Here is a 24619-nt window from a genome sequence, read left to right as displayed (position 1 = left end):
AAATAACCCTTACTACTACGTTTTCTTAAAGAAAAAGCAGTATTCTAAGTGAATTAGGGTTCTCATTGTCCCACAACTGTAAACAATAACCGTATATCAGGAGTCTTCTGATCCAGGTCATTTGTGTTCTTAAGTAAATCTGAGGATTATTTTTTAATGTTATTTCTTTATTTTCTTTTTTTCCTAGAAAACATATTACTAAAATATGGGACAAAGGGTGGAATTTAATGTACTAAATAGTCTCCAGTTATTGAAATGAGATGTTTCTTCCCCGGTCCATATACGGGGAGTCTGGTTATTTTGGGAAAAAAATGTGTAACAGAATTTTTTAGATGTGTTAATTGGTTACCTGTCATCTGACAAAGGAAATGTCAGGTCAGATGACAAGTCTCTGAGTGAGCGTCGCAGGGTCTTCTAAGACGGCCTTCCAGATTAGCGTTTCTCAACGTCCTTGAAAAAGCGCCTTGTTGATTACTTACGCGAACCTTCTCTGTAACCAGGCGTCTTTGCGCTGCTGCAAGCCTATGCCTTCTTGCAGTATCTGAGAGACCGCTTAACAAAGCAGGAGTTCCAGACCCTGTTCTTCCTGGGAGTCTCGCTAGCTGCCGGCGCTGTGTTCCTCAGTGTCATCTACTTGACTTACACAGGTAGGTGTTACCACCTGTAGGGTGTGCGGCTTGTTGCTAGGTCTTGCAGAAGCTAACTCCTTTACACATTTTGTACCTGTGCCGCGTATCCTGGTAGGTCAGATACTGCGGTTGTATTCTCTACAAGCTGTGAAAATAATAGTCAATGGTTCTAAAATCCGAATGGCACTACAAATTTTGGGGGTTTTTTGACAGTAAATTCTTTTTAAAGGTATTCCGTCTGTCAGATTAATGTACCAGCCTTGCTCATAAAATCATGAATTACTTGACAGAAGTAAAAGACGTTTAAAATCATCTTTGTGATTTATCTAAATTTGGCTTACTGAACACCTCTCTCTTTTTAAAATTCTCTAATGCTATCTTAATGTCTTCACTTTAGTTGACTAGTAAAATAGAAGTTTAAGAGACAGTTGGAAAACTCTCTACAGTTTTATTTATCAACTTGTTACATTTCTCTGGAAGTGTAATGTCCATGGATTTTTTTTTATTTGAGCTCTAACCTTATTTTATCTGACTGCCAGCTGTGTGAAATATGTTGTTACCTGTAACAGAAAACTGAAATTCTTTTGGTATTGGCTTAAAGTTATCCATAATAAACAGTAAACATAAAGCCAATAAAATAAACAAAAACAATGAAAAGGCATTAATTTCCTCTACATTTTTCCTTCCAAGGTTACATTGCACCATGGAGTGGAAGGTTTTACTCATTGTGGGACACTGGGTAAGCGCCGATAAGTTATTTGACTTCGTGTTACTTAAAATACTCTTTTTTCCCCTGTTCTTTATTGTCAGTATCTCTGAATACTTGTGCAACACTTCTGAAGTATCTAGCTACATACTAGTTTAGTAAATGTATTTTGTCTTTGTTATTATACCTGTTTGGAATATACCTTTAGTGTGATATGTTAAGTTACATATTTCTGTTCTGCATGGGCAGATAAAAAAATTTTGTTTATTAAAACATTTCAGGCAATGTTTGTCCCACTTTAATGATTGATTTTTGTTTTTACCAGTGTATTCAGAGTTTCCATCTCTCAGTAATACTTCATTTTTAATCGTTAAGGATAGATGCTGTGTTATAAACCTATCTGCCATAGATATGAAGAAAAATTTAACTTTGTTTCTGATACCATGTTATCTAAATTTCTTGATCTTTTTAATCTATAAAATAGACTAGAGAATATTGGTTGGGCTTCTAAGAGTGCTATTATAAAATGAATGAATAAAAAAATTTTAGTAAAAATAATCAGACAGCTAGTTCAGTAAGACTTCTTATCTCCAAAAATGTTTTCCTAAGGATAAGAAGAGGTTCGCTGATAATTTACCTCTCTGCTCTGCCCTTGCTATTCTGTCTTCTTTGTTACTCCCCATGGGGCTCATTAGAAAACCTGCCACGACTTACTGAACAGGACTGCCTTTTAATGTGATACCAAACAGACTGCTGCCCAGGTCTTCTAGGGGCATGAGCAGATATGTGTGAATGACTGACACTGACATTTACATATATAATTCAAGAGAGCAGCCTGCAGATCACCGGAGAGTTTAAGGGAAACCCTGGGTGTAGACAATTACTCTGATTAGGTTAATATCCTGGGTTAAATGTTTTGTCGCTCATACCTACTCTTGCTTTCAAACTTTGACCACTTTGGAATCTCAGGGCATTTCCAGAAAAATTTGTCCTGTCCTTTCCACTTCCCTCACCAGCCTGTATGCCATCTCCTCGTTAAGAAAGGTGCTGTGGCAATATATCTTTTCGGATAAGGTATTTCTGCTACTAATAAGTCCAAAAGGTAATGGAACTCATTTATGCAATCTTAGGAAGAGCTAAGTTAAACTGCAAAACAGATTCCTATTTGAGCAAAGATTTTTGTGTTAGAAGTCAGAGCCAACATTTCTATAACCAGCCTTAGATAGTTCTCCCAATTTTAGGAACGGCCTGTTGGTTTAGTTTGATCAACAGGTACCAGATTTATTTCCAATACAGCAGGTTACACTGGAATATACTTTTAAGCAAGAAGCGGGTAGGGAATAGGAACCATATCTGCAGTCAAAGAAAATGTATTCACCTGAAAGGAGTTCCTGTTTTATCATTTAATTTTAAATAACGTTAACTTTTTAATACCAGGTATGCAAAAATACACATTCCCATCATCGCATCAGTGTCTGAGCATCAGCCTACGACTTGGGTGTCTTTCTTCTTTGATCTACATATTCTCGTGTGTACCTTCCCAGCAGGCCTGTGGTTCTGCATTAAAAACATCAACGATGAAAGAGTATTTGGTAAGAGAGTGTTAGTAAATACTTTGATTTATTTATTTTTGTTAATGAGATTATTGCTTCACTTTAAAGTTTTGTTTTGTATACATCAAGATAAACTTCCCATCCTTAATTTCCATAAGTGCTTAACCACAAAAAATTCAGTGAATTTGTATTAAATATACTCTAATTAAACTTTTAATTTTGGGCTAGTATATAAATTTCTCATTCAGTTTATTATGTTTTCTGAGAGGTTAATATAATCATAGTCTGTGACTGAGAATGGAAATTGTGACTGTTGACCTTGTAGACTTGGCTTCATTTTCTTGGTCAGATCTGATTAAGTAGGAAGAAATGTGGAGGGACGTCCATCCAAATTTCAGTGCAAAGTACATTTTGTAATAGAGTAAGAATCGCCTTTAAGTAAACACTCTCTTTACTGACAGATTTGTGTAATTTCCAGCTAACAAGATTTAGAAATACAAACTATTTTAAAGCCAGTGTTTAGAATCTGACACTCAAAATATAAATGGACAGAATAAGCAGATAGCAAAGATTTTTACATACGTTAGTCATCACAGGAAGCAGGCCGTGGCTATTTTGCATATGATAAAACCTGAAACTAAAAAAGTCTCTGTAGTATCCACGGGTCACACAAGCAAATAATTCTTAAGTGTATGGGGCCTGGACCATGAGCGATGCTCAAAAGTTACTGTTCCAGAGTGAAGTCGGGAGAGAGAGCAGTGTCTGTGTAAGTTGTAACCAAAGGATGGCACTTGCTTATTCTTCCCTAGTCTGTGTAGGTCAGCGGGCTCTGGACAAGGCCCTGGTTACTATAATATCATTAGTGTAAACACACTGCCCACTCATGACTTGGCGTTCCCAGTCCTAGGTCACACCCCCGAGAAGTGAACGTGTGGGTCCAGTAGCAGACATGTTTAAGAATGTACAGAGCAACTTTATCCATAATAGACCCTAATTAGAAACAGTCCAGAGGTTATCAGCAGTCGAATAAAGAGATTTTTAGGTATTTGTGCAGGAGAACACAACACAACAGTTCGTAAAAGCATGGGTAAATAAACGAAGCCAGTACAGAAGAGAACCTTCTTATTTCATTTCTGTGAAGTTCAAGAAGGAAGACAAAATTCATACTTTAAAGTGCAAATAGTGATACTTTTTTAAAAGGTGGGAGAGCAGGTACTTGACTGGGAAGAGGCACGGGGGACCCTTCTGAGAAGGTGTATGAATGTTGTGTGTTCCATACAGGTGGTTATTACATAGGTGTGCGCATATATACAAATTCATCGGGATAAACAACATGGTATAATAGGTAAATGACATGGTATGATGAATGTATTTTTAGTCAGGTAAAAAATATTAATTATTCAAATGAGATCCGTGCTCAGATGACCCATTGACTTTGTGAAGTCATATAGCCTTTAGCCAGAAATGTCAGAGCCGTTCCCCTGTGGTGAACACATTGTCTGGATAGCTTTGACTGTTGGAAATTACTTCCAAAAAAATTTTTTAAGTCTCTTGGCAATAACTTGTCCGAGTTCCTTCTTTGGTTAATAAATTGTATTCTTCTCATCCCGTTCTTACTTCAAAGCAGGCTTTATGCCAGATATTGGCACAAGTTTTTCATAGACTTTGTTTCTATAAACTTACTGTGTCTAATAATGTATCACCAAATATGTTTTCAATTCTGTCGATTATGGCTTTTTTTAATACATGATGCTATTGACAAATAATGAATTGTCTCGTTCCCTATAATAATGACAATTAAATTTGAATCATACATTTCTCTAAACGGTTGTTATGCAGTGTTTGGTCAACATTACAGGTTCTAAATATGATTTTTCAATTGGCTGGTATTATCAACTTAAAAACAATTAGCTCTTTTATGAGACGTTTGCTGTTTTTAGGTTTCTTTGTAACAGTGGTTGTAAGTGTTGGGTTGGGTGTCCTGTGACCTCTCTTCTTCCGGAGTGCTGAGAGCCTTGTCTTTGCAGTCGCTCTGTACGCCATCAGTGCTGTCTACTTTGCCGGCGTGATGGTGCGGCTGATGCTGACCCTGACCCCGGTCGTCTGCATGCTGTCTGCAATCGCCTTCTCCAACGTTTTTGAGCACTATTTGGGGGATGACATGAAAAGGGAAAACCCACCTGTGGAGGACAGCAGTGATGAGGATGACAAGAGAAACCCAGGAAATTTGTATGATAAGGTGGGAAATATAAAGTAAGGCCTTCAAAATCTTAAATAGGTGCTTTATTTTGCAGTCACAGGAAGAATTCTGCATACTAAACAATGTGATTAAAAAAGAATTTAGACAAACTGTGACATTTCTAGTTGGTCTGTACCTGTGTGCCTCAAATTTTGAATCCTTGTTGGTCTTTTAGCTCAGAATAACAAAACAGAATGTAATCAGAGAATGTAATCACCTTTTTGGTCAGGTTTTATGTAAAACACATCTCTGAGAGCAGAAAGCTGCTGCTCTACTGAGTTCCATCAAATTGAGCCCTACGTACCCTTCTGAGACCACGAACACAGTGCTTGTCCTTGAGGTCCATATTCAGTGTAAACATTTAAAATATTTGGTTGATTGAACAGTGAAATGAAGGGAATAAAGTGCCTTAAAAAACCTCTAGTTCGTTAGCAGTAGGTGGCCGGCCAGTGTAATGTGATTCACGTAACTTCTCAGGTAACAGCAGGCTTGTATTCGGTGCAGGTGTGGAAGAGACTGGTAAGAATTAGAGAGCTCGTCTTGGATGCCGTGGTGAACTGTACTATATTCACTAGGGTTTTAAATACCAGAAAGCAATGAAACTTATCAATATGCGTATTGACTTTGAGATTCTTTCCTCACTATTAATAGATCCAATATAATTCATACAGATTAGCAGTATATACCTGCTTTTGTGTTTATGGTTATTATGGGTTTGTTTGTTTTGTGTGTGGTTTCTTAATGACTCGGTTCTGTCCTGGGTTTTGGTGAGATTTTTTTTTTTGGTTCTTTTCAGAAATGTAGTTTTAATTTTAACAAGTATTGGTGTGGGGTTTAGAAATTGGAAAACTGATTCTGATAATGCAGTTTTTTTCTTTTCTAAAGTCTTACTTGGTCTGGAATATAGTTAGACGTTGCTGTTTTCAGGATGTGGAATTCAGATTTTATTAAGAACAGTTTGACAGGATGAGACCATTTGGTTGTCCCCTTTGTATTTACATGAAACATAAGAACAGTTGGGTTTGAAGGCAGCTTCTTCCTGGCGATATTTTGCTCTGCAGTCAGCTCTGGGATTGAGTATAGTTCCAGGAAGCCTCCTCATTCACATTTGACTTTAGAATCTACCTTGATAACTTTATTTTTTTTAAGTATTTTTCTCGGGGGGAGGCAATTAGATTTATTTATTTTTTAACGGAGGTGCTGGGGATGGAACCCCAGGACCCTGTGCATGCTAGGCACGTGCTCTACCACTGAGCTATACCCTCCCCCCTTACCTTGATAACTTTAGACAACAACGTATCACCCACGCAAGAATTCCTGATGGTTACACATTTTCCTTCTGAAGGACTTAAATTGACAGATAACATTCTCCCAACTTCTCCCCTTTGAGTGTCGTACTGAAAGCAAGTCAAATGAGGAGTGTGTCTAGTTGGTGTTTCGTATCTTCAGGCAGGTAAAGTGAGGAAGCACGTAACGGAGCAGGAGAAGACTGAAGAGGGCCTGGGCCCCAACATAAAGAGCATCGTCACCATGCTGATGCTCATGCTGCTGATGATGTTCGCGGTCCACTGCACCTGGGTCACCAGCAACGCCTACTCCAGCCCGAGCGTCGTCCTGGCCTCTTACAACCATGATGGGTGAGAATACAGATTGCCTACGAAAGGATTCACACCTGCCCTTCTTTCTGGTCTCTGCAGATAGGGCTGAGAGATGTTGGAGAGGCTCAGCATTTGAATCTACCGTGCTTTTCTTGTGACCCTCCCCCGCCATCCCCTTGGTGGAGGTCGGCAGCGATCACTGCAGTTCATACTTTCTTCCAGAATATCTGTGAATGCACACTGTACACATTAGTGTGTCTCATCCTTGGACACCAGCACCACCATTACCCGGAAACCTGTTAGGAATGCCAATTCTTGATCCCACGTAAGCACACTGAGTGAGAGACATGGGGGAGACCCACAGCCTGCGGTTCAACACACCCTCCTCAGTGGTTCCGACGCAGCTACAGTTAAAGAGCAGCTGGCTTGCACACCACCTCCCCACGTTCCCACGCAGCTCTGCTCCACTTGGGTGATTGTTAGACTCCACTCCAGAACTAGAAAATCAGGATTTGCTCTTTTGCAAGATAGCCTGGTGATTTGTATGCATATTAAAGTTTAAGAAGCACTAGTCTAGCTCCTTCCTCGTTTTGTTTTGTTTTCTCCCTTCCGTGGAGGCTTTTAACTGCCATCCTTAAAATGTGAGATTTTCCAGTGGCTTGGCACTTCAGGATTTTAAGTTACCGTCTTCGCATTTGTGAGGTCTCATTTAAAAGAATGTTGTGATTCTTTCCAGCACCAGGAACATCTTAGATGATTTTAGAGAAGCGTACTTTTGGCTAAGGCAGAACACAGATGAACACGCCCGCGTGATGTCCTGGTGGGACTATGGCTACCAGATAGCAGGGATGGCGAATAGGACCACGCTGGTGGACAACAACACCTGGAACAACAGCCACATAGCACTGGTAAGGGCCCGCCTGGCGCGGCTGTCCGCTCCGCGGCGTCAGGCCTCGCCTGAGGCGAAGCAGGGAAGTGCAGGGGAGAGTGCTCCCTGCTTGCTGAATCCTCAAGGTGCTTCTTTATACGTTTATTCAATACAGCGGCTTCAAGGTATGCTTATTTATTTTGTTTTTAAGAAAAGAAAGTATCATTCAGAATCACAGGCTGATTTGTGGCAGCTCTTGTGATCTATTTAGCTCACTGGAGAATTAGGCAGAGTCTGAAGCTTAAAGTATTGTAGTTGACTTGTATTTTCCATTTCATACATTAAGAAAATTATTTGCAGATCTGTAAAGCAAATGCACTGTGTTATATGGGCATGAAAATTATGTTCACTCTAGTATTAAATAACTAATTCATGGTAATTAAGATAATTACCTCTCTGTTCTTTAAAGATTTTAAGTAGATAACAGTTGGGTGTTAGCCAGACGAGTTCTGTTTGTGTGGGTGTCGTAGCTGATCATAAGCTGTTTGGTGGACTGAAGAGGATAATGTATTTGTGCTGGCTGGCTGGACGGTCATCCCGCCCTGAGGTTTTGAGAAAGTCTCCTTTTAAGCTTGTCTGCTTTCATATAAAAATATTAATTTCATGAAACCTAATTATTAGCAAAATATTAGAACATGTATTCTGATTTTGACGTTTCTGCTATAATTGGTTATAGTAAGTGAGGTACTTATGAATCTCAGTAATTGTTGACTTCAGAGCAAATCATTTCTACAAAAAGAACTCCATGTAAATCAAACTCTTGAGATTCATTCCATCTTAAGTAAAAGTGTGCATTTACTTTTATTTTTAGTATATTGTGGGACTAAGTAGCACATTCTCATTTTTTTATTCTGTAGGTGGGAAAAGCTATGTCTTCCAATGAATCAGCAGCCTATAAAATCATGAGGAGCCTGGATGTAGATTATGTGTTGGTCATTTTTGGAGGGGTTATTGGCTATTCTGGTGACGACATCAACAAGTTCCTCTGGATGGTCAGGATAGCTGAAGGGGAGCACCCAAAGGACATTCGGGTAAGACTCCAGGTCACTCCAGGTGTGTCCCAGTTGCTAATTGCATCCCACTTGTGTCCATCGTCCTGTCCCCCAAATTGGTCCCTCGCTCTGACTTCACTAGTTATGAGGTGCTGTAACCATTCTCCCTGCCGTCACGCTTTTTACCCTAATGCCTGCTGCTTCCATCCTCCCCTGCACAGCAGTCCCTTGTCAGGACTCTTGCTTTTCTTCCTTCACAGCCTCTCTCTTCTGCCCTTTGTTTCCATTTTCATTGCTTCCACTCTGGCACTGACCCTTGTGCTCAGAAACCTGACATAGGACAGTAGCCGTGAAATTATGATCTTTGCCTAGTCTTGTCTCTCCCAGTCTGACATGATGCTGATCATGTTACTTACAGCTTTTTTAAAGGCCTTCATGGGTTTAAGGGAAAGGGCCTTGAAACCAGACAGACATGAGTTAGAAATAAACCCCTGCCACTGCCAGCTCGGTGCTGTGAGCAGGTTATTTCCAGCCAGCCAGTCAGCACGAGGTCCTGTTCTAGGTTCTAGTGTTGTAGAGAGCAGCGAAGAAGGCCCTTTCAGATCATCACTAGTGGGGACGCCAGGAATAATTCATTTGTGGTGCTGTTGTCAGAATTTATAGCAGACACAGGAAGCCTCCGCCCAGTGGCTGGTGTGAAGCAATCTCTGTGATGAGGCAGTGCTGTCCGGTCCAGGCTCTCCAGCTCAGAGCGCAGCTGGTGACACTTCACTGTCCTTGCTGGCCTCTTGTCCCTCTGTCACCTTTCCCGCTCCGTCAGTCCCCTCTGGCCTGTGAAACTTGTGTTGGGGTTTCTTTTCTTGAATCATGCGACACGTGTGTTTATGCTCTCTTCTTCTTGGGCTACCTTCCCTACCTCAGATCTGCCCCTCTCCAGAGCCCTGCTCTGAGCACCCGGGTCTCTCCTTCCAGCCTGTTTTGTGGGTAAACGCTGTCCTTTCTCCCCCACCCAGCTTTGGGCGCACAGAGGACGGGCGCCCCGCACTGCGGTGGACGCGATGAAGGCACGGGGTGAGAGGAGGGTTCAGGGCGGGTCCGCAGTGAGACGCCATCTGGGAGGGTGTAGGGGTGTGTTTTCTGTGATGGGGAAGGTGCCAGATTTCCTGTTTAAATGTAAAGGCTGTGGCTTTTTCCCTTAATTCTGATTAATCAACATTATTTCCTTGTATTAAGTGGATCTTAATTTAATCTCCCTAGGATGTAATTTTCATTTGTGGATTTGCTTTAGCTTTATTAAAATTGTAACATGATAGATCCAGATACATCCTTTGAACATTTATATAGAGAAAAATCCTCAATTTCTATGCTTTGTGAATAGGTAATTTACACAGTCACAGTGTTGAAAACTAAAAGCATAAAGGGATATGCAGTGAGAGTTTATCCTCCCCCCCCCCCATGAAAAAGAAAAAAGCCATAGGAATCATGTAGAATTTTCTCATGGTTCTTACTGAAGCAGGTAACTCGTAGCAAAATGTACACCCTGTTCGTGCTTTTCTCGCTTCACGATACACTGTGGGGATCTTCCCACGTTACAGATGGGGCCCTCCTTCGTTCCTGTTTTACACCTGCAGTGTGTCCATGGTGTGTGTGCTCCATGACTTCCTTAGCTTGTCCCTATTAATGGACACTGAAGTTGTTTCGGTTTTTTAATCTCAAACAGCGTGTCACAGTTAAATTCCTACACGTGTCACTTGGCACGCCTGTACGTGTCTCTGTTGGATAGATTCCTAGACAGGGAGTTTATCTGCAGTGTCAGGTTGGCCCTCTTAGAGGTTATTTGATAAATGACCACAGGCGATCCCTGAACATTCCCCTCCCAACTAAAGAACTGATTTAAAGTTCATGTGGGAAGAATAAAGAATAAATTTAGGAAAACTCTGAAAAGGAGTAATGGTGGGGGAAGGGGGGAACAGTTGGAGAGAGCCAGCTTACCTGGTATTAAATCATGGAGTTGGTACCGTATTTTAAAAATGATTGAGGTTTTATTGCAACATGGTTTAAAATCTGGTAGGATTAGTGGCCCTTCCTCACTCCAGCAGACTATTCTTTATGTTTTCTTGGACACTTCTGTTGATTTTGTATAAACGATTTCTAGACTGAGCTTTAAAAAACACCCTTAACAGTTTTGTGGGGTTTTTAGATCACATTAAATTTATAAATTCACCCCCTAATACTATATTTTTTAGAGATGTAACTAAATGCGGCTTTATGAAGATACCTCGAAAGCTGGTTCTTGTGGGGAAATTAAAAGAGGAGCCTATAGTTTTGAATGTGTTTTATTAAACTGACACAGAAACTTCTGGATTCTTTCCTGCAGGAAAGTGACTATTTCACCCCACAAGGAGAATTCCGTGTAGACAAAGCAGGATCTCCCACTTTGTTGAATTGCCTTATGTATAAAATGTCATACTACAGGTTTGGAGAAATGCAGGTTCGTTACATCAATTTTCCTATAATCTTTATTCAAAGGAATGTTTTTTAAGTAGTCTCGTGTGACTCCGAAAAACAGGATGATGATGTTTTTGTTGCGCTGTTAAGAAAAGTGTGCTCATCTAGATTTTTTTCTACGTTAAATTTAGTTTCTGAAGCTTATATGTGAAGAATGAGGAGATATTTTTTAGATCAAAGATTTCTTTCCAAAATGTTAATTAACGTAAGCTCAGCTCCAGCCTTTGCTTGCCTGACTTCATGCTTGTGGAGACGCTGTTCACCGGGGAGAGGTCTTCAGCTAGAAAACCGCATGATTTTAAGTAGCTGCTTCACTGCCCGACAGGGGAAAGGCTGAAATTGCAAGAGCTGAGTTATTTAATCACTTCAGATACTCACCCCACCCTGTTCTCCATTACCACGCACAGCTAGGACTCTCTGGGTCAGAGTTTTCTAGAAAATTAGAATGATGTACTAAAGATGAAGAGTGGACAGAATGAGTGAATGTGCCAAGCGCAACTGTGGCAAAAAAGGGCAGACGGCGGGCTGTGGCAGCCCCGGGCGCTAGGTCTGGCCCTGCCGGGCCCCGGAGCCCTGGGACAAGGTGCACTCTCTCCGGGCTTGCCCCGTCTTGTCTGCGCACAGGGGGGCTGGGCTGAGGCTGCGGAGTTTCTTCGTAGCTCTCGGGTTGACGACTACAAGCCCGGGTCACACCTTCGAACCCGGATTTCACGGAAAACTGCCCGGTTCCCTACTGCTTTCTGGTTGATACCAGAAGGCAGAGGGAAAACTGCTTGTTTAGTTCTATACACATACCAGGGATTGAGCTAATGTTTCAGCATTATTCACCTGAAATTACTCAGCAGGCGGCTTTTAAAGTGTAGACTGATTTTACTACCAGATTTCGGGTTTTGTTTGTGTTTTGATTTCTTACGAAGGTCCCCACCTGGTCTCTAGACTCATGCTGAAAAAGAAGCACTTAAGCCATAATAATCAGCTACCTCAGAAAAGGGGGCAAAGGCTAGCTCCTCTGTTCACTAATGACAACACTGGAGGACCTTTTTTCTCCGTCCTTTTAAGTTCACCAAGAGCTCTGAGCCACGCGTGTAGCGTGTGGGTCTTTTCTGCTCCGGAGCGGTGTGTAAGACGTGAAGTGTGACTGGTGCCTCGTGCAGACAGCGCACTAGCGAGGTGTTCCCTCCTTGGAGCAGGTTTGGCTTTGGTTCTATTTTTAGGTTGAATTCTCTTACATTCTGGGTGTCGACGCACGCCGAGTCTGAGAATTTCTTAAAATCTGCACCGCCCCACCCCCAGTCTTTTCTCCTTTCCCTCCTGCTCCCTCTGCCCGTGGTTTGGCTTTTACAGCGGCCTTTCTGGTCCCACTCTCGGGGGTTAGTGACACTGCTGAGAGGAATGACATAAAGCCACCGTGTGGCTTACGTCCTGGTGGAGGGAGGATACGGCGGATTTGAAAATAAATAAAACCTTGAGCAACAAACACTATAGAGTGAAAGAATAAGGAATCAATGAAGGAGACTTGCCAACCATCAATCTTAATAGACCGTTTCCCTGAAGGGATGGTATTTGGGCTGAGACCAGAGGGTAGGGAGGCAGCCACGCAGAAGAGCTGAGTGGAGAACTCGGAGGCTAGACAGACTAGATGGTGCAGAAAAGAGGGCCCTCTGTGTGTTCTCCCTGAAGGGCTGTAAGAAGGGCCTTAATGGATTTCGTGTTGCTGTTTTGGTTTGTTTTAACGCCTGCAGGCTGCTCATCCACTCTGAGGGTCCATGAGACCCAGGTCTGATGTGTTTAGCTTCTCTGCCTGATTGCCTCCTATCTAGTTAGCAGTGTGTGAGAGCTGTTACAATGCATTGCTCTGATTTGTTTTCCTAGTTTAAAGGGAGAAAGTTTTACTCTGGTGGTAACATTCACTACCTTCCAATACTGAACGTGTCCCGGTGTGGTTAATGTCCAGCACTCATGTCACTTTTGCAGCTGGATTTCCGTACACCCCCAGGTTTTGATCGGACACGTAATGCTGAGATTGGAAACAAGGACATTAAATTCAAGCATTTGGAGGAGGCCTTTACATCGGAACACTGGCTTGTAAGGATATATAAAGTGAAAGCCCCTGACAACAGGGAGACGCTAGACCACAAACCTCGAGTGACCAACATTTTCCCAAAACAGAAGTATTTGTCAAAGAAGGTGAGTGCCAGATGAAGTCGTGTCGGTGAAAGGATAACTGGCGATTCGTTGCTTTGTGTGAAAAATAATTACTGAAAATTCAAAAAAATGTTCATTTGCCAGACGTGTAAAGACTAGGGGTCATATGCAATGTGAGCATCAAGCTAGCCTGCCAGGGCGTCCCTTCCACACCGAGCGCGGCAGGCACCCAGGCAGCGCAAGTTTCTGGATGGTGGTTGGGAGGGAAGTGTGGTTGTCAGTGAACCAGGCTGAGACCTTCCAGGGCATTCTCCCTCTAGTCATTGCCACCCCCATTAGTAAGGCTTGTTTGTGAACTGAGATGTCCATGGCCATCAGCTTCTGAACATTTGTGAAGGTAAAGATGCCAAACGCTGACGTAATAACAGTGTGATTCCGTCGTCATCTCTTGGTCAAAGCAAGTTTATAGAGCGTTTCCATCTTCCGTTCTTATGGAGATGTTACTGTATTATTCATTGAATAATAATTAAGCTTGAGTTTTTTGAGTCCTGAATCCAAAAAAAAACATCATTTATCTTAGATAATTGTCTTTAAATGTTAAATTGTCGTGACACAGCTTGTAGGCAGGAGTTATGATGATGAGTCTGTTGCAGTCCTTTTGTAATAAATATTTAATAAGATATGAAATATTCTATTGGAGGTCACTGTTGCTCACTTAAGCCAAGTAGATCTCATCTTTGCTATAAAAAGGACTAAAATTGAGTATTTATATGGTTTGCCTTTTGAGGGAAATGGGAAATAGCAGTCAGATGAAATATTAAGATATTTTAAGGTACTACCCTTATAATACTAATTTTTATTAGACTGACCAGTCTTTTTTAAAAGTTTTTTTAAAGTTAATTTTTTATTTTTTAATTTTTTTTGAGGGGGTAGGTAATTAGGTTCATTTAATTGTTTTTAGAGGAGATACTAGGGGCTGAAACCGGGACCTTGTGCGTGCACTTGAACCATGTCCTCCCCAACACTGACTTCAGTCTTAGGTCTTGAAGATGCTTAGGTTTACATTACTTGGCTCAGTTCAGTCACTGAAGGAATTGTCTTATTCCTTTGTATCGCTTAAAATATACTTCAAATATATTCAGAATTTAGAGTATTTCAATTTGTACTCTAAAAGTGCTGAATAGTAACGTATGATATGTAGGTAGAAACTCGAAATGAATACTTTCTGTGCCAGAAATAGATGACCGTATCTCGACTGCTGTATTTAAACATGTCCCATGGGGCTGACACTATCTTCGCCACGTCAGCTCGCTGACCAGTCTCCGTAAAATGGCAGATCACGTGACCTGGGTTCTCATGGGCGAGTGGTAGGGAGAACTGGTGTCACGTCAGTGCCGATGAGCAAATCAAGGCAGTCACTCCTAAAACCAGTTCAGATTTTCCTGTTTTTTTGAAAAACAAGGCCATTGAACTTGCTAACTGATGATAGTGAGTTTTCTTAATCTGACTTCTTTTGCCTTCCCATCATCTGCCCCAAATGAATAAGTGAATGGATAAATAACAATCAGTCTGTCTTAGGTGCCCCAACACAGATCCTAGCAGCCAGCCACGTGGATCTTGAATTTCTGGTTTCTGTGTTGATAGCCTCCGTTCTGCGCTAGCAAGAATGCTTTTTATTTGGTTTGCTTTCTTACCCCCAGCCTGGATCTGACTGTTTGGGGTGGAGGGAATACGTGAGTACAGCTGTCGTCCCGGGAGCTTTCCCGCCCTGAGATGCCAGTGTGGCCACGGCTCTGGGCCTGGTGGCCAGTGGTCACTGCTCCCAGAGAGGAACGCCCTAGGGCCTCCTCGCGCCCTGGGCGCTTCACAGGGCCACCCAGGACAGGTTTCAAGTGAGAAATCTGTAGGTAATGATGATAAGCCAACCAACTCCTGACCTGGTTGGAATTTTTACAAATTGTGACCTCTGAAATTTTTTACTTTTTGCCCTCATAAAATAAGTTAATAATTAAGGCAACATATATTGTGGACAAGTTAGTGGTAGAGAATTTTTTGTAACCTTAAGAAGGATTGCATCTTGCCTTGTATTTTTGTCCCTGTTAGAAAAAAGGAAACCTCCTCAAGGGTTACATTTAAATGTGAGACTTGAATTGAGGGGTCAGCCTCTTGAGTCTCCAGCCTCTGCTAACCCAGTGCTTCAAAGGTGCATTAGTTGATTTGTTTCCCCCCAATTTTGCTTTTTCAGTATCTGCGAATATATCAGATTGTTAGACACGTGTGCCTTTATGACTTATCTTGTAAGATTCTAAAATAGCAAACCTTTCTGCAGTAATCACTGCTGCCACAATGGTAGTAATTTGTTTCCTGTGTCACAAAACATCAGTCGACAGGGTTTTAGTGGGATCCTGAAACGTTAAGAAAAACGTCTTTTTAAAGATGTATGAAGCTCAAGGAATGTCTCAGGATTTTTCTTGGTGTTTGGTTTTTGCTCTGTAATATTTAAGTGCTCATTTTTCTGCTTGAATTGGAGAATGTGCCAAGTAGTTTTCTCTCTTCATTTCTATAGATAGTTGTAATCATCCGCCGTTTGTACAGATGAGAAAACTGGGGCTCCAGAAATTACTAAGTTACCTTGTATTTCTGACACAGCTAATTCTGGGGGGCTGGCCCGGGAGCACCGAGATCATTTTCTGAACCATTAGCCTAGTTACATATTGCCGTGCTTGGGAATGGGAGTAATTGTTACAGTTAAGCATTTAGTGGTTGGGCGGAGATGGGGGTTCCTCCGCCTGGCGGTGAGGGGTATGTGACATGCACTGGGGGAGCGCTCTGGTGCACCCTTCACCTGGAAGCTGAGGGCAGACAGCGCAGAGCAGGTCAGCGGCGGCACGGGCTGCCCGGGTCCAGCCGTAGGGGGAGCCTCAGGGGTTATGAAGACCGTCTTCACTGTGCAGTAAAACCATGTGTGTATCCATACTTTTAATCCTTAAGGAACCTGCACTAACACTGTGTTCTGTTTTCTTTTTAGACTGCGAAAAGGAAGCGTGGCTACATTAAAAATAAACTAGTTTTTAAGAAAGGCAAGAAAATATCTAAGAAGACTGTTTAAACACACTGTTCTGGTCCCGAACCTGAAGCAGTTGTCCTTGTGGGAGCCGGTCTTTGCCTTTAGCTCATGTCGTGTTTCACAGCAGCAGGGGTACAGAACCATCACTGGTCCAGGCTTATGTACAAAACTTTCTGGCAATGCCTGATTTAAAAAAAAATAAAGTTGGCTTATTGAGAACAGCTGTTTTCGATTTGTAATGTGAAGCAAGACAGAGCACTGCTGTGAATGTCCAACAGCAGATTTTTTTTTTTATTGGTACATATTATCCTTCAAATCTGAGAATTTGGACTAATTGCACCAAAGAACCCTCTAATTTGGTCCCTGGCACATGCACAATGTTTTCGTTCTTTTACAAGGCCTGCATTTCATTTGAATTACCCAGGTAGCAATATGCAAAACACAAATGGCAAGATGCGATGCAAGCTCCTTGAACCAGTAAGCTAGAACAGGCCTGAGAAAAGGTATTAGAAAAACAGCGACACTTCTTGAACTGTATTTATTTTCATGTTTCTCCAGCACGAAGACTGTTTCATCAAATGTACGTTTTCTGTTGCTCACTGTTGGCTCTGAGAGGAAGAAGCTGCTGTTTCAGAGATGGACCTCTCACTAACTGATTCAGATAGGTTTGTTGTTGTTGTTTTTTTATGTTGAAACATTATTGCTGCTGTTAGCATTGTTTCACCAGGTACTTACAGAGCAGATCTCATACGTTGTTCATTCAAGGGCTAAATTTATATCCTTTGGGAACCATGCGGCTGCACAGAACGTTGCTCACGGGTCGGGGCTGGCTGTCTTAGTGCGGAGGTCAGCACCGTGCTTACACGCAGAAGGAGGAAACCCTTAAAGCGGACAGGTGTCCGGAGTTCATTTTGTGTGACTCCTCAAAGTGACAAAGGATTTGTAAACTTTGCCTGGATTTCTCCCATTTTTATAAGTTTTCATCCATGACAGTGATTTTGGCCTCTGTTCCACATTTTGTGAATCCCTTAAGCATTTGATGAAACACTCTTTAATGCTATATGCATTTTCTTACTTTTATTAAAAATGTGACAGTTGTCAAAAAAATGCACTAAAATGTAAATGGAGATTGAACATGTTCACTTTCCAGCTTATAGGCAACTTTATATAGACTTGAAAATTTTCTCCTGTTTAGTGAAAGAGAAAGGGGTTTTCCCGCCACAGGATATAACTTTTTTTTATATAAACAAGCATAACTTACACCACTGCTTTCGGTGGGAAAGTGCAGAATAGTATGTACCTTTTATGAGGAAAAGTGTAATTTACAATATTCAGTGAGAATGTTACTGCTGATTTTCTTTTCCAAAGTGTAGAATATTGATTTATAGAATTCATTTTTGACCCAGATGATGGTTCTTTTACAGACCAATAAAATAGTTAAACATTTTCACAAATAAGGTGTAACTGAATCTGAATTTCTGATACCTTGTCATTTGGGGGATTTTATTTTACTTTGTCGCTTTAAAATTCAATGCAGAGAAGTTGTTGACTGTAGGGGAAATAAAGTTAATTCAACTTTTGTGTTAATTGTTGTCTTTTACTAATCTTTTATTTTTGGGAGAAGTTACAGAGCACTGAACACACGCGTCTTTCCTGTTGGCTTTTACAGAGGTTTTACAGGCCAGCCGGACAGGTGCTGGGCCGGGCCAGCTTGTCCTGCTCTTCTGTTCTCCCCTTTCATCCCGGAGTGAAAACTGCATTTTTGACTTTTTATGGGTGAGTGAGGGGGAGACACGTAACAGAAGAGGAATTTCCTCTCCAGGGAGCTGGGGCTAGGACACTAACAGAAGCCCTGCCCGCAGAGTTCTGGCATCTAATCAGCCAGGTCTTGTGTCATTTTCTCGCGGGGAGCAGGCATGACCTCTGACCTTTTTCAGGTTCAGGGAGCACCACTTCGGTTCAGTGGGTTGCCTCAGTAAAGACTTTACTGTAACCGCACTTCTGGTTTTAGAAAAGTGAAATTGTAGACAATAAAGCAGCTTTTGTTTTTGTTCCGCGTCTTAGGAGTGAACAAGGTGAGTGCTTTGTGGTATAAATAAGGCGGTGAGGCAGCGAGGCCAAAGGTAAGTTCGTTTTTCAGACGTGCCTTGTTACCCACTTGAGTTTGCATCTGTAGGCTTCTGCTTCATTCAGTCCCTAGGCCACGGCCAGAGGCCTGGACACCTAAAGGCGCCCTGTGCGGGGTGTGGTTTCCGTGGCTGGCGGGGGGGGGGGGGGTCATAGGACCAGGAGATCTGGAGCTGCTGCCCTTTATTTCTAAATTGTGGTAAAATACATAACAAAATGTACCACCGTAACCGTTTTTGAAAGTACTGCTCAGTGGTGGTGAGCACTTTGACGTCGTCGTGCCCACGTCTCCAGCACGTCCTCGTCTGCAGAGCAGCTGCTTGTCGCCGTGGGTCCCGTCGGGTCCCGTGGTCCTCGGCTCAGGTGGGCGGAGTCGCCTGTCTGAAGTGGCCGCGCTGAGCCTTGTGGCGGTGCCCGCGGCACACGGCTGTACAGCTCAGCAAGGTAGCACGAGGCGGGCGGCCCCTGTGTCGTGTGCAGCACAGCCCAGCGCAGGGTAGCAGCGCTGCCGGTGCTCCAGAAGCTTCCTCACGACCCCACCCAGTCCCTGGCCTGGCCCACGTGCCCCTCCCCAAGCTGATCGGTCTCCTAGCTTTCACATAATTACTGTTTCTCTAAACATACTGTTTAATTGCAACTATTATTTGAACAGTATAAATGGAATCAGTATTTTTTTTTATCTAGAAGCTTTTGCTCAGTTTTTATGAGATTCAGAATGTTGCGTACAGCTCTAAGTTTATTTTCATTGATGTATAGTATTCCCCCGTGTGTGTGTGTGTGTGTGGATGGATATTACGAGGATGTTACAAATAAATAAGGTACAGGAATAGTCTTACAGCTCTCTTGGAGCCTGTATGTGCACATTTTTGTGGGTATTCCCTAATAAAGGAGAGTTACTGGGTTCTTGCTGCTCCCACATCCTAATTGGCCCTTTTTAATGCTTTTTACTTGTGCCTTCTGGTGGGAGTAATGGTTTCTCCTTGTGTTTACTTCACCATTTCCAGGTTACTCGTGAGGCGGGTCATTTGGAAATCCCCTTTTTATACAGTTTCAGGTTTTGTGTTGATTTGTTGCTGTTGTATTAGAAGTTCTTCGTGCAGCCTGTGTACAGGCTCTTTACAATTTGTGCTGCGAGCTGCCTAGGAATTCATTACTTAGTGCAGTTACTTTTCAGTCTCGTGTGTGCCTGCAGCTTTCTGTGCCCTGCTTAACCTGAGGTGGAAAGAGTCTCTTGCATTCTTTTCCAGGAAATTTATTGTTTTATCTTTTATACTTAGCTTTGCAGTCCGCCTGGAATTCATTTGTTGAGTACAGTGTGACTTGCTGGTTTTTGTTTCTAGGTTGGTTAGATTTCTGGGTTGGTGTTTTTCGTATGTGTATCTAATTGTGCACCATTTATTGAAAAGACCATGCCTCTCCTACGGCTCTGCGGGGCTCCTTTGGCAGTAAGTCCACATACGAATCTCCTGGACTGTACGCTGTATTCCGCTGAGTTCTTACCTCTGTGTACTGACTGAGAGATGGTAATGTAAGTCCCCCGTCCCCGCCTTCTTAAACACCACTGGGCTGTTTCTGGCCCTTTGCTGCTTCATGTAAATTTTAGAACCAGGTCATTAAGTAACACCAAAAAGAAAAAGAAAAAGCTTGTTGGGCTTTTGATTAGGCACTGAAACTAGAACTTAATGTAGGGAAAACAGTTGAGTCTTCTATGAATGTGGCATATCCTTCATTTATGTAGGTCTGGGTCATCTTTAATTTCTGTATTATACTTTTATTCTTAATTGAAGTATAGTCAGTGTACAGTGTGTCAGTTTCTGGTGTACAGCATCACGTTTCAGTCATGCATATACATATATATGTTCATATTCTTTTTCATTATCAGTTACAGGATACTGAATATAGCTCCCTGTGCTATAAAGAAATCTGTTGTTTATTTTATATATACTAGTTAATATTTGCAAATCTTGAACTCCTAGTTTATCCCTTCCCACCCCCTTTCCAGTAACCATATTATTTTCTATGTGAGTCTGTTTGTAGATGAGTTTTTAAGTGTCATCCTTTTTTTTTTTTTAGATTCCACATATGAGTGATATCATATAGTATTTTTCTTTCTCTTTCTGGCTTACTTCACTTAGAATGACAAGGATCTCCAAGTCCATCCATGTTGCTGCAAATGGCATTATTTTATTCTTTTTATGGCTGAGTAGTATTCCATTGTATAAGTATACCACATCTTTATCCAGTCATCTGTCGATGGACATTTAGGTTGCTTCCACGTCTTGGCTATTGTAAACAGTGCTGCTATGAACATTGGGGTGCATGTGTCTTCTCAAATTAGAGCTCCCTCCAGATATATGCCCAGGAGTGGGATTGCTGGATCATAAGGTAAGTCTATTTTTAGTTTTTGAGGAATCTCCATACTGTTTTCCATAACGGCTGCACTAAACTACATTCGTACCAGCAGTGTTGGGGGGGGGTCCCTTTTCTCCACACCCTCTCCAGCATTTATCATTTGTGGACTTTTGAATTATGGCCATGCTGACAATAACTCATTGTATTTTTGATCTGCATTTCTCTGATACTTAATGAGCATTTTTTTTCATGTGCTTATTGGCTATTTGTATGTCTTCATAGAAGAATTGCTTGTTTAGGTCTTCTGCCCATTTCTGGATTGGGTTTTTTTTGTTATTAAGTTGTATGAGCTGTTTATATATCTGGAAATTAAGCCTTTGTTGGTCTCATTCATTTGCAAATTATTTCTCCCATTCTATAGGCTGTTGTTTTGTTTTGCTTATGGTTTCCTGTGCTGTGCAAAAGCTAATATAAGTTTATTTAGGCCCTATTTATTTTTGCTTTTATTTCCACTGCCTGGGTAGACTACCCTAGGAGAACATGACTAAGATTTATGTCAGAATGTTTTGCCTGTTTCCTTCTAGGAGGTTTATAGTGTCGTGTCTTACATTGTTTTTAAGCCATTTTGATGCATGGAGTGAGGGAGCATTCTGACTTCGTTGATTTACACGCAGCTGTCCAGTTTTCCCAACACCACTTGCTGAAAAGACTTTTCTCCATTGTATGTTCTTGCCTCCTTCGTCAAAATATATTACAGTTTTTAAATAGCTCTTGCACATTTTCAGAAGTTTTATTTCAGGGTATATTTATTTTTGATAAATACTGTCTTAGAACTTTTTTCAGTTGTCGGTATATAAAATGTTTGCTTTTGAATGTTGCAGTTGTACTTAGCAAACTGTTAAAACTCATTGGGTAAGTGCATTTTTCCAGTAATTTGTCCATTTTATCTAAATTTTCAAATAGATTAATATAAAATTGTTGCTAATGTCATTTAATGGTTGTCTGTGGATTCTGCAGTGACCGCCTTTCCTTCCTCAGTTTGGCTTTCTTCTTGCGTCCCCATTCATCTCCCCTCTCCCCCTCATTACCTTGTGTCTCATTTTCCTTCAGTTTTTGCTTATGGCTTTATTGACATTTTCTACACTATGTATTTATTTCATTAACTTTTGTTGATTTATTTTTGTGTTCTTTTCACTTTTTAGTGCGTTGATTTCTTCTCCTAATATGTAACTTTAAGTTCATAAATTTACACCCCCCCGACAATGTCTCATTCTCAAAAGTTTTGATGCAAAGTGTCCTTGAGTTTAATGCATATTTTAATTTCTGTTGTACTTCCTTCTTTGAACTGTGGGTTATTTAGATGTACCTTTCTTGATTTTCAAATATACTGGTTTGCTAGTTAACCTTTTATTGTCAGTTTCTACCTTAATTGCATTGTCGTCACATACTCTAATTTTAATCCTTCGAAGATGTTTGAAATTTGCTCTGTGGTCCAACATACACAGTGTGTGTGTAAAAATCTTACTGAAGCTTGTTATTTGCTGAGAAGGATGTATTGAAATTGTGCACTGTTACAGGTTTGCCTGTTCTCTTTGAACTATTAACTTTCTTTAGAATTTGTTTGAACACAGATTATTAGGTGGATATACATTTGGAACGTTTATCGGTAAATTGAACTTTTGATTTTTTGTAAATAGACTATTTTCCGCGGGGCTTCTTGTTGAAGCCTGTTTCTGATTGCTAGCAGTTAATATCAGCTTGCTTAGGATGTTTGCATGATGTTTCTTTTCATCCTCTGAATCTATCCTACTTGGAATTTGTTGGGACTTTTAACTTTGAGCTTGTTGGTGTTCATCAGTTTTTTAAGTTTCCAGTCCTCTCTCTGAATATTGCCTCTGCCCCATTCTTTTCGCTGCTCTCCTTCTGATCAACTCCAGATAAACAGAACTAAGCCGCCTTTGTTGGCGCGCTGCGCTCGCCTCCCCATTCTGTGTTTTCTCCTGACTCACTTAGTTCTTACCAGTTCTGGCTAATCTAGTATTGAACTTATCCATTGAGTTCTTCTTACTGTTTTTCAATTCTGAAATTTCTCTTACTGCAAATCTTTTCTTTTTGTGGTTACAGCTGACCCACTGGTTCTGTCTTTTATTTAGAGTAGTGAGCATAGTTATTTTAACTGCGTCTGATTAATGCACTGACTGGAGCTCATGTTTGTGTGTGCATGCGTCCTGCTGCTGGGTACGTGCAGTCTTACCCCCTCACGTGTGGGGCAGGGGGTTCTGTGTTCTGGGCGCATAATGAGAAATTGTACAAGTTTTGGCCTAGGGTACTTTCTTCTGTAGAGGATTTTGTTTCAGCTAGGCATCCAGTGACACTGGCAAGCCAGAGTCACATTAATCCAATTTCAGGGATGAGGTGTGGTACCCAGAGCCAGCCTGCCCTTCCTGTGAGGGCTGGTTCATTATTTCCAGGCCGACACCCTGCGGGGACCTCGGCCGTGCAGACTTCAGTCCTGACATTTGTCCTCCTGGTTCCACAGACACTGAAATTGCTGCTCAGCATCTGCCACCTCCCGTGGCCTCCAGTGCCACACTTCTCTCAGGATGTCCGTCCTGTCCTGGATTCTGGTGCTGAAGACTATCTTGATTCTGTGACAAGTGTTGTTTCTCGTCCAGCTTTTTGACTTGCCCTTAGCCGGGCCTCTGGTCCACTGCTATCACAAGTAGAATACTGAATGTTAGAAACAATTCTCGGTGGTCCTTTGGATCCTAAACACATAGCATTTATGTCTTCACTCTGTCTTGCTGTGTAAATAGCTAGACATTGGCAATCCAAGTTTTGTGCCTCCCAGAGACCGTCACAATCTCTTAATATTTTATTCACTTAGAGAAAATGGGACATTCTTGGAGAGTTGTTTTATTTTTCTCTTAAAAAGATCCTGGAGGCGTCTGGATTAGAGTACCTAGTGTCTGCGTGTGTTGACTTGGGCTTCAGTGAAAGCTGGAGCTCATAATGAGATGGAATGGAAACACTGAACGGCAGCCTGGCCGCGTGTGACAGCAGCGTGCTGTCTGAGCAACTCGGACGAGCCAGGGGTGCAACAGCACCTGGTCTGACAAAATGAGATGAACGGTAAGGAGTCAGAGCTCGGGCCTGTATCCTGCTGAAGGAAACATTTAAATGTTTTTAATACGTACTCTCATACATATTTTTAATGTTTTCTGACAAGACACTGTAGAAGGAGGCGCTCGTCACACTTGGCCCCTCCCTTCCCCGAGGACTGTGGAGAGGAAGCCTGTCCCTGAGCAGACCGCCCATGTTGTATCTTTGGTCTGCGCAGACCTTTCACTTGTTAGGTCTGTAATCTGTTAATTTTTGTAAATGGCTTGAGGTGTCCTATTCAGTTGTGCCAACACCCTTTGTTGAAGTGACTATTATTTCTCCCATTTCATTGGCCTTTGTAGAAAACAAACTGCCCAGAATTCTGTTTCACCGAGCTACGTGTGTCCTGTCTGATAATCTGATGTCAGGACTTACTGAGAAGCTACAGGTAACGTGTGTTATCCACCTTTGTTCAGCGCCCTTTTACCGTGCACCCCGGGACCGCAGGCGTGGGGCATATGAGGAGGTGTTGTCACCAAGCCTGCAACTGACAGAGGATTAGTATCCAGAATCTGCAAAGAACTCTTAGGTAAAAAACAGATGACTTTGATTAGCCCTTAACAGAAGAAAAAATCCAAATGGCAAATCTATGAAAAGGAACAGACCCACCAGG

General features: G+C 41.8%; 1 protein-coding gene and 1 long non-coding RNA gene across 2 annotated transcripts in view; one reads left to right on the top strand and one right to left on the bottom strand.

Moving 5' to 3' along the window:
• STT3B (STT3 oligosaccharyltransferase complex catalytic subunit B) overlaps nucleotides 1-17952 on the top strand; it is an 82770-nt gene extending 64818 nt beyond the window's left edge. Inside the window, exons 7-16 of the mRNA XM_032459363.1 lie at nucleotides 501-647; nucleotides 1320-1368; nucleotides 2773-2927; nucleotides 4916-5127; nucleotides 6577-6764; nucleotides 7462-7633; nucleotides 8511-8684; nucleotides 11023-11136; nucleotides 13128-13340; nucleotides 16327-17952. Coding sequence (XP_032315254.1) covers nucleotides 501-647; nucleotides 1320-1368; nucleotides 2773-2927; nucleotides 4916-5127; nucleotides 6577-6764; nucleotides 7462-7633; nucleotides 8511-8684; nucleotides 11023-11136; nucleotides 13128-13340; nucleotides 16327-16407 — 1505 coding nt within the window. The 3' untranslated portion in view covers nucleotides 16408-17952. The remainder of the gene's footprint in view (nucleotides 1-500; nucleotides 648-1319; nucleotides 1369-2772; nucleotides 2928-4915; nucleotides 5128-6576; nucleotides 6765-7461; nucleotides 7634-8510; nucleotides 8685-11022; nucleotides 11137-13127; nucleotides 13341-16326) is intronic.
• Nucleotides 12212-23934, bottom strand: LOC116657287. Its single transcript, XR_004312416.1, has 3 exons — nucleotides 23925-23934; nucleotides 12786-12788; nucleotides 12212-12298 (listed from the first exon to the last, which is right to left on the bottom strand). It is a non-coding gene; the product is annotated as an uncharacterized LOC116657287 (long non-coding RNA).
• Nucleotides 23935-24619: the final 685 nt, after the last annotated feature.

The sequence above is a fragment of the Camelus ferus genome, chromosome 17 (genome assembly GCF_009834535.1).
Source record: "Camelus ferus isolate YT-003-E chromosome 17, BCGSAC_Cfer_1.0, whole genome shotgun sequence".
NCBI classification, from domain to species: domain Eukaryota; kingdom Metazoa; phylum Chordata; class Mammalia; order Artiodactyla; family Camelidae; genus Camelus; species Camelus ferus.
Note: the sequence above shows the minus strand (reverse complement) of the source record. Positions and strands in the feature narration are given on the sequence as shown.